Source organism: Glossina fuscipes, unplaced genomic scaffold, assembly GCF_014805625.2.
Source record: "Glossina fuscipes isolate IAEA_lab_2018 unplaced genomic scaffold, Yale_Gfus_2 2, whole genome shotgun sequence".
Classification (NCBI taxonomy): Eukaryota; Metazoa; Arthropoda; class Insecta; order Diptera; family Glossinidae; genus Glossina; species Glossina fuscipes.
In genome coordinates this window covers 999078-1012260 of record NW_023998416.1, presented here as the reverse complement: position 1 = coordinate 1012260, position 13183 = coordinate 999078, and the positions used below count along the sequence as shown (strand labels likewise).

The following is a 13183-nucleotide window of genomic DNA, read 5'->3' as shown; positions in this document are numbered from 1 at the left end:
TATTGCAAATGATCTGGACATAACCCCTTATTTTGAAGAGTCGCTATGTGAATAACTGTTGGATGGTGTAGAATATTTAAGGGTGAGCCGCACTACGCTATACATAAATGCTGCTAAACTGTAAGCGAAGAAAGTGATATTTAATTAATCCCTTGATTCTCTGAAGAACCTCACAATCGCTTTTCTATGTTATGAAATTCAACTTTTCATTGAATCTTTAAATGTTAAAGATTTCATCAAACGTCAACATAGGTTGCAGATGTAAGATTCTCTTTTACTTTTTAATGATTATGTAATCCACAATCAAAAGAAATACTTTTATGAGTAGCATAACTTTTTGCTAAATCTATTAGAAAAAGGCAAAAAAACAAAAAACGAAAGCCTATTTTGACGCTAACTACAAGTGTTTGTCTTCTCTATTTAAAATTTATATCCCGAATAAATTTGTTCACTGTTATGAAATAAAACAACCATCTTTTATAATTTGTTAATTAACATTAAAAAGCACTTTGCTTAAAACCTAACGACCATGAATCTTTTTGCAGAATGTTAATTTCACTTAACGCCTTAAGAGCCTGCTACGTTATCTGCAACTAACCCTCTTCATATAAAATATATTTACATAAAATTTTCTAAAAATTTTTATGACATTCCTTTTTCAGTTTATCGTCCACAAATGATATATAATTAAAAAATATATTTAAAAGAAAAATTTACGCCATTTTGATTTTATATGAAATTATTTCGTACATTTAATAAAATGCTGTATACGTTGTGTTAATGAGTACAAGTCTTGTTGGTTGTTTTTTATTAATTTTTTTACGCATACTTATGTTTTTAATAAACCCACGCCTTTAAATAAACTCCGGTCATATGTATGCTTATGCATATGAACACGTAATTAGTAAAATATACTTAAAAAATTTTTTAATTAAAATAGGTGAGAAAATCATCCTATTCACCTTAAGCCGAATCTTTGATACCCTATCAAAGAAATATATTAAAAGATATCGTGCGATTATATTCTATTATCATGCAGTACGTGTAGGCCTGATTGCGATCATTTGACTTGACTTTCCGATATGTTTGCGGCAAATTTTTCCATCAACATGTCTTATAGATCGTAAGATGGATATCTTTACGTACTCTGTGTCTTTTTCTGGCTTTCACAGGTTCCAAATTGTGTCGTAACAAATCTATTTCCACGCTCGATAATAATTTCTTCAACGTCAGCCCATATGTAGAGAGAGAGAGAGATATGGAGCCTTACAAGAATTAAAAATGAATGCTTCATATCTCTTGTATATTTGTTCTCGACTATTGCAAAGAAACGGTTAAGTCTGATATACCTTAACGTTTGTATGAGTAGCTATAAAAAATACCTTGACTTGTATTTTTCTAAAATGGTTTTTATGCAAAATAAAAAGAGAGATATAATAAACTGACTTTCATGTCATTAGGACACTATTCAATATGTAAATATAATAGGTTAGCAAGTTTCTCTTTTCATATTTAAATTTTTTTTTTGAATTTGTTGTAAAGACACATGTGTAAAGTTTCTTTACAATTAAAACGAAAAAAAAAAAGGGAAAAGTTTCTTAGAAATAAGTTCTATAAACTCAAATTCCCAAAAGTATGCTATATTAAATAAAATAAAACCTTACAACTAAAAGTATGGTAAATTTTTTTCCTCTCAAAACTTTACTTGCTGGGATCGATAGCAAATATTATTACGTCTACAAGACGCAAATTTATAAAAACTCATCCTAAAAAAGTACGCGAGAACACCTAACGAGTATAGTCGATCGAGATTAATTCATATGCATGGTAAAATTTGAAATAAACACGAAACTTGATGCCATTCATTGCACTTATTTTGAAAATAAATCTCATCTTAACAAAAAAACTGAAAAAATCTGAATAAATTTTACAATTTTTACTTTAATTCATTCCATCAATTCTCTAAAAATAATTTTTTTATTAAAATTAGGATAATAAAAACGCTGGAACAAGCTAACTCGCAGAAGGCTTTGAAGGCCATTCCGGAAATCGGCTATAACAACTGTTCTGAGGATTAGAAAAAAACATTGACTTAAGTGAATAATACCAGAGGAGGATTACTTTCAAGGCGACGAAATGGATTTGGGATTATGAATAGAATTGACAAAAATACACTTAAATTGGTCTTAATTTTTGATCACCGTAGTACATTTTGTGCTGCATTGGTGCAAAAAAAAAAAAAAAAATTGCTACCATTTTAATCCATTTGTATAAGTATTCAAAATTCATTTCGAGGGGAAGAGAGAGAGTATTACTCTTTATTATTTGCTCATGGCGAAATTTTTCGCATTGCAATTGTATCTAATATCACATCCAACAAATAATAACAAGGAGCAGAGGCGCATGAAACTCGTTGATAATAAAAGAATTTTAATATTCATAAAAGCATTTTAATTTGCATTTAATTAAATTACTTTCGTATAGAGACAATATTTAGCATTAGGGAGAAAGTAAGAAAAGCGACATAAAAAAAAAAAAAAAACAAAATTTCGAGAATATTTCATCACACAGCAGCGACTTGTGTGAATGTGTAAAACACGATGTTAAAAGCATTAGTCGAACATGATAGTCCTTGTCGAGGCAAAAGCGAGATGCGGCTTATGAATATTGTGGTTGAAAGTATTAAGCACATGGGTATATTTCATAGAATTTAGGTAAAGTAAAGAAAAAGAAATGGGGAGATTTTTTTTAAGCTTTGTCGCATTTCATGTGGCATGTATTGTGGTTGCTCTACTTGATTGTGCATCTATTATTATCGCGTTATTGACATGTCTCATCAATTTGATTTTTTTTTTTTCAAAGAGATTTTAGGATATACGTAAGTTAAAGTTAAACAACAAAAAGAATTCAATTCATTGCATGAAAATATAGAGAAGAAATAAATTTAATATTATATACGAATATTACGAAATAAGTAAACTTTACACTGTTCTATTTTAGAAAGAAAAAAGTAAAAAAGCTATATTCAATGGGGACCGAATGTCGCATACCCACCACAATGCTTTTCGCATTCTGCTCTCCATGTTCTTTTATTTGATACCCATATCGCTGGTATTATTAAGAAAAAAATTAATCCATCAGCTCAGGCGGTGTCTACGATATTTATTTTAGGATTAACCGAGTTTTAGGCAGATAATATGTATGTATTCATTTCAGCAATGTATAAAATGGTTTTAAGAATTCTGTCTTCTTTGCCTTATGATAAATAAACATGAAAACTGTAAAAATTAATTGTGACTTTATGTGGGCATGGTCAATTTATTGCACGTAAAAACTACACACTTCTGTAAAGTAAATGTGGAAATTTTTAGCTTTCGAACTTTTATAATTTTCGAAGAACACATTTTTTTTGCTTGGAAAAACGGAGTTGCGTTCAGTTTACACTCCACTGTGAGCTTCTGCTCTGATCAATTTAGCCCATTTTCACCATCAACGTGCGTACAAAAACTTCCAATGTTTCTGTCAAATTTGAAGTCGATATCTCCATTTTTGCCACCAAAAGAGCGCCAACAACAATCGCTACGCCAACGGACAGACATGGCTTATTCACCATTCAAAATTTCAATCCCTGAAGCTTTCTTTATGGAAGAAAATAAAAGGAATATATCCCCGGTCTTCAGTGGGTGGGTATAAAAAAGAATTATTTTAATTTTAAATATAGTCGAGGTAGTGACTCTATTGTTAAGTTTTTCTTAACTTCGAAGCGGAGCCTTGCTAGTCCAGGCCTACTTCTCTGGCGAAAACATTAACAACAATTCGCAAAAAATTATTTACTTATATTCGCAAAATGTAAATCTTGTTAGGAAAAGGCCATTTTTCATGATTTGGACTTTCATGAAAATCAATCGGTTTTCTAAGAAACTAAATGCTGAGGAAGCGTAAAAGCAAAAGTACATTATTTCATGCAGCTGGCGACTGGAGGCAAGATTGACAACAACTGGCAGAAATTCAGCGGAAAATAGATTAACAGGGTAGCGGATTAGAAATATCACGCTGAATTTAGGTAATGACAACTTGCTTACAAGAGGGCATATAAGCGGCGTCTTTGCAGAAGGCAAAAAGAATTGAGTAAAGAGAGTCGAGTCGTGATATCGAAGCGAAATAAATTGTAAATTGTAAACGGAAGTGTACATCCTTAATGCCCCAAGTGTGAAGATAAATTGCGAATTTAACCTCTTCAGGGACGATGCTTTTTTTCTTGCTTTATTTTCTTTTTTCTTCCTACTGGACCAACCAACTGAACACCGTAGGTACAGCTACCAGTGCATTAAGCAATAGAGTTTGAATTTCTCAAATTTTTCTTCCTTTGACTAATGGAAGTAACTATAATTTTAAAAAATCTACGCGTCCACATATGTGACCAAGATCATCAAGAGGTTAACTACTAAAGACATTTACCAACGCCGTTAACAGAACTGCGCCAACGTCGTAACACAGGTCGGTTAAGTAGATAGCATAAAGGTAGGACTGAATTTGGAAGCCTACTCCGTTCAAATTAATTAGCGTAGGATATTCTTGTGAACACCTCATGAATCTATATGAAAACACCTTTCAAGCAAGCTGAACAAGTTGAAATTTTATTTTTCGGTAGCAATTTTAACAAACGTTTAAAATTTTTTATGTAAACATAAACCGATTATGGGAAAATCGTCAAATTGGAGACCCTTGTGCGGTCAAAGCAGAAAATTCCACCAATATTCGCTTAGATTATGTAAATCTGTATGAAAATTCCCCTTTCAAGCTAAACAAATTCAAATTTCGCTTTTCGGAACTATTTCCACCCAATTTTGTACGTAAGCTTATTTAGTATGTTTGCGGTTTGTGGTCACTTTTAGGTCATAAGAATTGAAAAGAGAAACAACATTTGGTGCTCCACGGAGCACCGAGTTGAATTAAACGTTGAAAGCATTGTCATTAAAAACAAAGAAAAAAAAAGCTGAAATAATTTTATGCGAGAAAACATTTGGAATTGTTTTTAGCATCAAGTGAGGATATGTGTGTTTCACATAACGCATCAATGTTGAAGAAGAAAAAAAAAAGGAATATATTTTTGTGTAAATTAATAGAGAGCAATTTTTCAAAAACCGAACACAGAAATCTAAACCGAGTAAGCTCCATTTTCGGCATAAGTCAAATGTGTCATATAGAATTTCTCTTCAATGTGCAATCGTAGCTACCAAAATATTTGAATATTTTAACCCTTTCCGCCGTTTTTGATATGTAACGAAGGACTAAGATAATCAAATGTTTTTTGTACGCATGGGAATTTTTATAAGTTCTTTTTACGAGCCCTAACTTTCAAAACAAATTTTTTTTTTTTTTTTCGTTTTGTGCTTAGTGAACTTTTCTACTTTCTTTTCATAACGTATACCGGCTGTGGTATAACGGTATATTAAGTTTGTGTGAATGTATGCAACACGCAGAACGACTTAAACTAGATGTACCTTTTATCATAACAATTATTATACTATTATGTAAATTTGTATGTCCGCCCGTCTGTCCGTCTTCTTTCTTGTGTCCAACCTACAAATGAAATTCGCAAATTGACATATATTGGTCCAAGGGCGAACACTATTGAAAATGGTTCGGATCGATCCGGCTTATTTTAAAAAGTTCTTATATTATAAATAAATGTATTAATGGTGGACCGTGGCCCCCTACTATGATTGTACTTGTTTACTTTAAATAAGGCCGACTACAACCGACAAAAAAGAACTTTGTTTGGTCACCTTAACTGAACCATTTTATCGTTTTCCTTTTATGAATATGCGTTGTATAGTTTTTTGCCGTTCAATTTTTCTCTACCACTTTTGCGAAAAGTAATTAATACAAGTCGCACACCTGCCCATCGCATACAGCAACAATAAAAATGTGATATATGAGCTGTGAAAAGGACTTTTTTTTTTACGAGCATCCCATTAACGCAATTTATTATATTTAGATACTATATATACATAAAATATTATTGTGTCTACGTATAATGTCGTAAACTAAGTTCGCAATGAAAATTTTACTTGATTGCTTCGACATCAAACTGCCGAAAATGCCTTCAAGAAATTGCAAAGTGAAGCTCACATCCAACAGTTCTTGTAGTTGGAATCAATCAATATACTCCTGGGTAGATAGTTGAAGAAAATCGTGAACACAAAGTCAGTGCTCAGTCGATGACGCCGTAACTTAATAATTGTGCACACATCCACTAGACTGCAGCACTTCCCTATCTCTTCCTCTTCCTCATCTCTTTCCGACCGTCTCCCTATTACACTAATAGAGGACTTCCTCCGAACGGTCGGCCATATAATAAAAAAAAAGGAGAGCTTCCATGTCCTGGTTCAGTCGAATATCATAAACTCTGCAAATCTTATTTTCACTAACATCATCCTCTCAATACACAACGCATATCTTTAATGGGGCATCAGCAGTCTTTTTTCTTCGCCAAAGTAAAAAATCAAACTACATGCAAAGATCATATTTGATGTTAACATTTTACAAATCATTTTTAAAAACATATTTTTGGTTTTTTTTTTTTTATGCGTTTGCGAATTGTGTCAAAATCTTTTATACCCACAACGACTATCTACAATCTGCATGCCAGATGGGACAGACAGACATGCTTAGGTAGGAAGAGAATTTGACACAGATCAGGTACTTTACAGGATCTTCGAAGCGTCCTTCTATAAACGCTTTAACATAATGCGTAAAGTCTCTAACCTCTTCGTGATGGATGTAAAAAAGAGAAATTGATGGGGAAGACAGGCTTTTGCTTTTCTTCTATTTAAAAAGTGAAGAATTACTAAAGGATCCATTAGAATTTTGCTACGAATTACGCAAACACGGGACACATGGATATTCAAAGAAAGAGAAAAGTTTTTCGCAGCGAAATGCCTAAAGGATAAAGTCTAAAGCTTGATCTAAATGTTAAAAGTTCTTCTATTCAAGTTTTTTTTTTTTCGTCTAAATGACGTAAGTGAAATATTTAATTAATCGCTTTTTCATTTTCTATTTCCTATAGCCACTGAAATACGTTGCCAGGAGAAATCACGTGGGGGCTTAAGTTATGAGGTGATTTTGGCTGAGCCGGCTCCAAATGTAGCTGTACCCAAAAAGCCGGTTACACCCGGTAAAAATGTTTCAGCCGAGGAGATTGAAAATAAACTAAAGGCCGCCGAAGAAAGACGTATTGTAAGAGAGCGTATATAATCAATTTGCAAAAGTTTCCTTAATGATTTTAATTCCGACAAATTAATGATTTCAGTCTTTGGAACAAAAGAAAATGGCTGACTTATCTTATAAATTGGCTAAAATTGAGGAAGCCACTCGCAAAAAAGATGAAATCACTAATGAGTTCATCAATCAAACCAAGGAGAATTTAGAAACTAAAATGGAACAACATGTAGAGAAACGTGAGGCCATTATTAGTGATCTTAAGGAGAAATTGAAGGTATTTTCAAAAATAATAATAATAATAATAATAAAAACTTAATTTAATTAAAGCTTTTCAAAAAATTTATTTTTTTTTTTTTACTAAAACAGATACACTCTCAAGAAATTGAAAAGACTCGCGAACAATTAGAACATCAAAAATATGTTGAAAAAATTGCTATCGAAGAGAAATTGAAGTCGGCTCAGACATTGCGTGATGAAAATATTAAGAAAATGCTTGAACGTCTCAAGGAACATGTGAGTAAAACTTGGCATTGAAAAGAAGTCACTTTGGCAAAATAAATAGACAACAATCCGCACTTCAAGAGCACTAAAGATAGGCTTAGAGTTTGATTTTGTTTTTTGTCCAAAATTCTTTCATATATAAATTTTGAAGGTTATGTTTTTTGTTTAGGCACACTCATTTCGCATATTTTAATTTTGAATTTTTCGAAGATTTTTACTTTTTTTATTTTTACTATATATGTGTATTATTCTTCTTAGCTTTAATTACATTTTTAATCATTTCATTCGATTCATTGTGTTTATCATTGTTGTTTTTTTGTATAAATTCTGTATACATTTAATTTTAGAACACTATTAAAATTGCCGAAATCAAAAATCAAATCGATCAATTGGAATCACAAAAAATCGAGGAGAAGGCCCGCATTATTGAAAATAAATTGTATACAGCTGAGCAAAATCGTGAAAAGGAAATACAAAAGAAAATCGAAAAAGTCCATAAACTAGTACGTTTTTCACATTTTTCAAAATAATTTATTTATTAATTTTATAATTTTCCTCTTTATATATGTAAATTATTTACTGATTGAATGTACAATTTTGTTGTTTTTTTTTTTTTTATTTTCGTTTTCTATTTTTTTATTTATTTGTTTTTTTATTTGTTCTATAATTTATATTTTAATTTTAAAATCATCTCAAAGTGCGCTGCGCAATATGCTGTACCATTATTAATAACCAAAAAAAAAAGACACATTGTCTTAGGGCGGACATAGAAAAGTTGCAGACTTCCTAATTCATTTTGAAAACATCAGTTGGCGGGGAGGTTTTGATGCCTGCACAGTAAGACTATTTTCAATAGCACTCGTCTTTGGGTCAAAACACTTTGACGCCAAATTTGATCAAAATATCTCATAAACTGCGATCTGTGTGATGAACACAAAAATACATGGAGAGACATCAGACGAACACGCGAACAGACGGACAGACATCTTTAGCTCATCTGGGCGTCGTGTAGGACACGATACACTGACGAACGAACTATGTCGATTTAGAATTTGACGCTAATCAAAATACTCTATACATAAATTTGATGGATTCTTCTTTCTGTACTTACATACATTCTGTACATATTTTTATACCTTAGCGGTAAGCGTGTGAAAGTTTTAATCGTTCTGGAGCAAATCTTATTTGTTTTCAAGATTTTCCAACGGTTTTGTTTCGTTTTTCAAATTTCGGATCACTATTTGCCATATTTTGTAGATTATTGGCCGATAACTGATATAATTTTGGGGCCCTTGTGGAATATTAGGGACATGATTTTAAGTGACGGACAGATTATTTTTATGCAGGATTTAGCCTTTAATTCCAATTTTATATGTGTATGTCGCATGCTATATCATTGTATGTGTCAAATTAATTTTGCTGCCATCTTATTGTTAATGCATTTGCATAAAATACATGGGTAGATTAATTAGCAGAAATTATTCAAAGAGGAATTCTCCACTTCTTCAATAGTTTGCTACTTCCTCTACTTCGAAAGGTCGACTAAACGTAAACCAGTTTGGATAGTTTGCAGAGTAAGAAAATTATATTCATCTCTTACCAATTTTTTAATATCCAGCTTACTTTGTCTCACTGAAAACGAGAAAGACTAAATTTCGTTACTCCATATATTGCGTCGACGTGGCTATTTTTTCATTTTCGTACGTGTGCTGTAGAATCGCTCGTAGAATGTGTACAGAAATTATTATCCTTTTATCTGCTGTGGATTGTGGATCACGGAATTAGATATATTCTCACTTTATGTTTTACTTTAGGAGCGTCCTTTTCAAAACATCCGTCAATCTGATCCAAATTTTCTATATAATTTTGGTATACTCACATACCATTACTGAGCAAGTTTTATCGAGAAATTTTGAAAATTGCAACTTTTGTCATGTAAAGATTTTTTCAAAAGAAGGCTTTATGTGGGGAGTTTTTTATAAATATGGTCCGATCGTATTCATTTTCAATAGGAGACGTCTCTCAGCCAAAAACACACTAGCATATCTAAATTTCCACAAAATATCTCATAAATGATAGCGTGTCGCCATTGACTGACATAAGACGGACAGATGGACAGACATGATTAAATCAATTCAGAAAATGATTCTAAATCTGCCGGTATAATAAGACCTGAGCCTATTTTAAACCCTTTTGGGTTTTATTCGACCTTGTTGAATATGCAAATATAACTTCCACATTCAGCACATGCTGTTTTCATTCTTACTGAAAATTGTACTAAAGTGTGAATACTTTTCTCACACTATCAGTTATAAGACAGCCGCAATAAGTAATGGGGCCAGAACGCTTGCATTGCGTCAAGAGACTTTTCGGTAGGTTTTATTGGTGATTTCAAAATTTTATTCTTTCTCATTAATTAATTGAAATTTTTTCGTCGCAATTCGATATCTTTCAATCACATTTTCGTTTATGCGAGAATCATGAAAAATTCTTCAGGAAAGTATTTATCATTCTTCTCGTGCCAAGTTTGGAAATTAAAGATTGACGACATTTTCAAAAAGCTTGTTACATCGACATAAGTCTGGATGTCAGTAGAAAAAACATGTGTGCAGTAAGGAAAAACTGTTATTATTATTATTATGTGTTGCACCTTAAATGCTTGTAGTGGTTGTTTAAAGTAAACACAAAAAAAAAATCATAAATAAAACAACGAACGGAAAGGAATACATATATGTATATATACTATACGTTTAAAGTAAACAATAGTCATTATAAGGGGATTTTCAGAATAAATTCCTTTTTGAGACTTCTGCAACCGTGAGAAGCATCTGCATGTTTTAGATTATAGGAGACAAGGCAGAGTTTGCTTAAGTATGTTTCTTTCTCATTATAAAATTTCAAAATATTTCATTTTCATCCATTGCTTACATAAATTCATTGCGCGCTCCAATAAGCATGAGTCGGTTGACTTATTAAAGAGTGAAGTTCAAAAAAAAAAAAAAAAAATGCTCTATGTTTGGTACTCAAAGATTAATGTTATTTAATTTTTTTTTTTTTTTTTTTTTTTTTTTTTATAATAAGAAAAAATTGCACTAAGAATGTTAAAATTAATTATAATTTTTCAAAATGCAGGAACGTCGTGCTGAGATGGTACGTCAAAATAAGGCTGCCCTATGTGAGGAGAATAAAGGCACAGCTATTGCCTCATCCGGCTAGAAAAAATGCCGCCCACGTCAACATACACAATACAAAACTTTAAAACGTAAAATTTCATTAAATTTACACTTGAACTAACAAAAGAAAAACTGCTTTAAAATGATTAAAAAGAAAAAAATAAATAATAGAAAGGAAAACAAACTTGTATTTCAAGAATAATAAAATGAATATAATATTTACGGTTTTCAAGATAAAATTTCAAAATACCAACACAAACCCCAGAGAAACCGTTTAATTTGCAAAATTATTTAAAAAAATCAAGCAAAATAAAAAAAATAAATAAAAATAAAAAAGCAAACATCCCGATTATATATTGAACAACATGTAAACGCATATAATCCTTCTCTTGAATTATTATAGTAACAGCAGAAAAAAAAAAGCCATTTAATTTTCATTAACAATACTAATTAATAATGAAGTGGAAAATATATATATATATATGTATACTTTTAAGAAATGCTGCTAATATTTACTTAAAAAAAAAAAAAAAAAAAAAACCTAAATCAAAGTAAGAAATAAAAATCTCCCGCTTTACCTAACACTAAGACAGCTAGAATCTCTTATATTAAAAACTGTCATTCACTTATCTTAAATACGAACAACAACAATAATAACAATAATAATAATAATAATAATAATGAGACAACCTTGAATTTATTTGTATAAGTTTTGCACGTTTATTAACCGATAATTTATTGAACACAATGTTTTTATTGAAAGCATTCAACAATTCTTAATGAGCAAAACGACTGAGTTACACTCTTGTCAAAAATTTCAATTATCGATCCGGCAGTCATATGGTATGAGTCTATTTGTTGTAAAAAGTATCATATGAGACAAAAGAAAAAATTATTCGAAAAATATTTTTTCTCAGAAATAGTTCTATGTGCACACTCTTACACATTTCTCAAAGTTTTTAGAATTTTCTACACAAGTCTTTGGTAGTAGTCAAGCACTGGGAACTTCATTTCAAAACATCAGCACAATCAAATTCGTTTACGCATTTTTCGAGATGTTCTATCTTCACATTCCTGGCTAGACGTGAAACTAAGCGCCTTATAATATACAATTAAGATAGGGTGTACATTTTATAATACCCTTTTCAGGTTAGCTAAATAAACTGATAAAAATGACACAGATCCGGCGGATATTCTAAAAATGAAAGTAGCCTTTCGCTCTTATTCGCTCATTCGTACATTTCAACTGTTGTTTTTGAAGCTTTTTTCATCCACATCATCCGGTCGCAGAGAGAAATGTTTATAAAAAATTCTAGCAAATTTCCAAATTTCCTTTCCATTTCTTAAAATACCTATCACCATGTTGGCCATTTCCTCAAAGCACGATATTCCGATCTATTCGAGCAGATATCTAGAAAATAAGGCTTAGATATTTTTGTGTGCTCATTAGCATCCTCCCGGCACGTAGCCTTCACTTCTAATTTCTAATCACTTTAAATTTAATGACACTTATGCAAACCAGGTTCGCTTCTCCAGGTTGACAGCCATGCCTTTCTTTTCTTAGGCGTGTGGGTATTGAATAAGCTGACGTCTCCTGGCGTTTCCTCACATCATTTAACTTTATTTGTTCAGATTTATGTATCTAGGCAGCCGTTCTGTCAGTTAACAATGCAGATCTGAACGGGCTACTACCTGTTTAAGACCGCTTGTACAAATCTGCGTTAAATTTCAAATTTATTATATATAAAATAGAGCAAAAAAAAAAAAAAACAAGGAAAGATATTCATTCAACGAATTTACGCATATGTCAATAGATGCCATCAAGAAGCCTGATTTTCTGGAAAGCGATTGCCGTCTATTGTCTATCTTCGCATACATTTCTAAATACATTTATGATATTTTTAATTAAATTAATTTGATATGTGCTTAAGTTATACCCTTTTCTACTTAAAGAAATGCTTAAACAAAAAATATAATAATAATAATAATAAAAATAAAATGAAATCTTTTAAAAAAAAAAAAAAATTTTTTTTTTGGGTTTTATTTAAATTTTGAAAATTTTTGATAAAGCAAATTTTTGATTTTTTTTTAATACTTTATAAACTAAATAAATAATAACCATCATCAAAGAAGGAAATAAGTAAAGTAATAAATTTACATAAAAAAATATATATAAACATACTTATAAAATATAATACAATAAAAAAAAAAAGCTTAATAAAAATATTTTGTCTATTTAATCTATATATAAAACGTAATACTTTGATATATATTTAAACAAA

The 13183-nt window shown here is 31.0% G+C and overlaps 1 protein-coding gene across 7 annotated transcripts in view; it reads left to right on the top strand.

Moving 5' to 3' along the window:
• Nucleotides 1-11067, top strand: part of LOC119633042 (GYF domain-containing protein gyf-1) — a 103792-nt gene extending 92725 nt beyond the window's left edge. For 6 of the 7 annotated variants that reach the window (XM_038026235.1, XM_038026236.1, XM_038026234.1 and 3 more), the window contains 5 exons: nucleotides 7073-7242; nucleotides 7316-7501; nucleotides 7594-7740; nucleotides 8076-8231; nucleotides 10861-11067. In XM_038026235.1, coding sequence (XP_037882163.1) covers nucleotides 7073-7242; nucleotides 7316-7501; nucleotides 7594-7740; nucleotides 8076-8231; nucleotides 10861-10944 — 743 coding nt within the window. In that variant the 3' untranslated portion in view covers nucleotides 10945-11067. The remainder of the gene's footprint in view (nucleotides 1-7072; nucleotides 7243-7315; nucleotides 7502-7593; nucleotides 7741-8075; nucleotides 8232-10860) is intronic. The other variant, XM_038026238.1, reaches the window with a different exon arrangement.
• Nucleotides 11068-13183: the final 2116 nt, after the last annotated feature.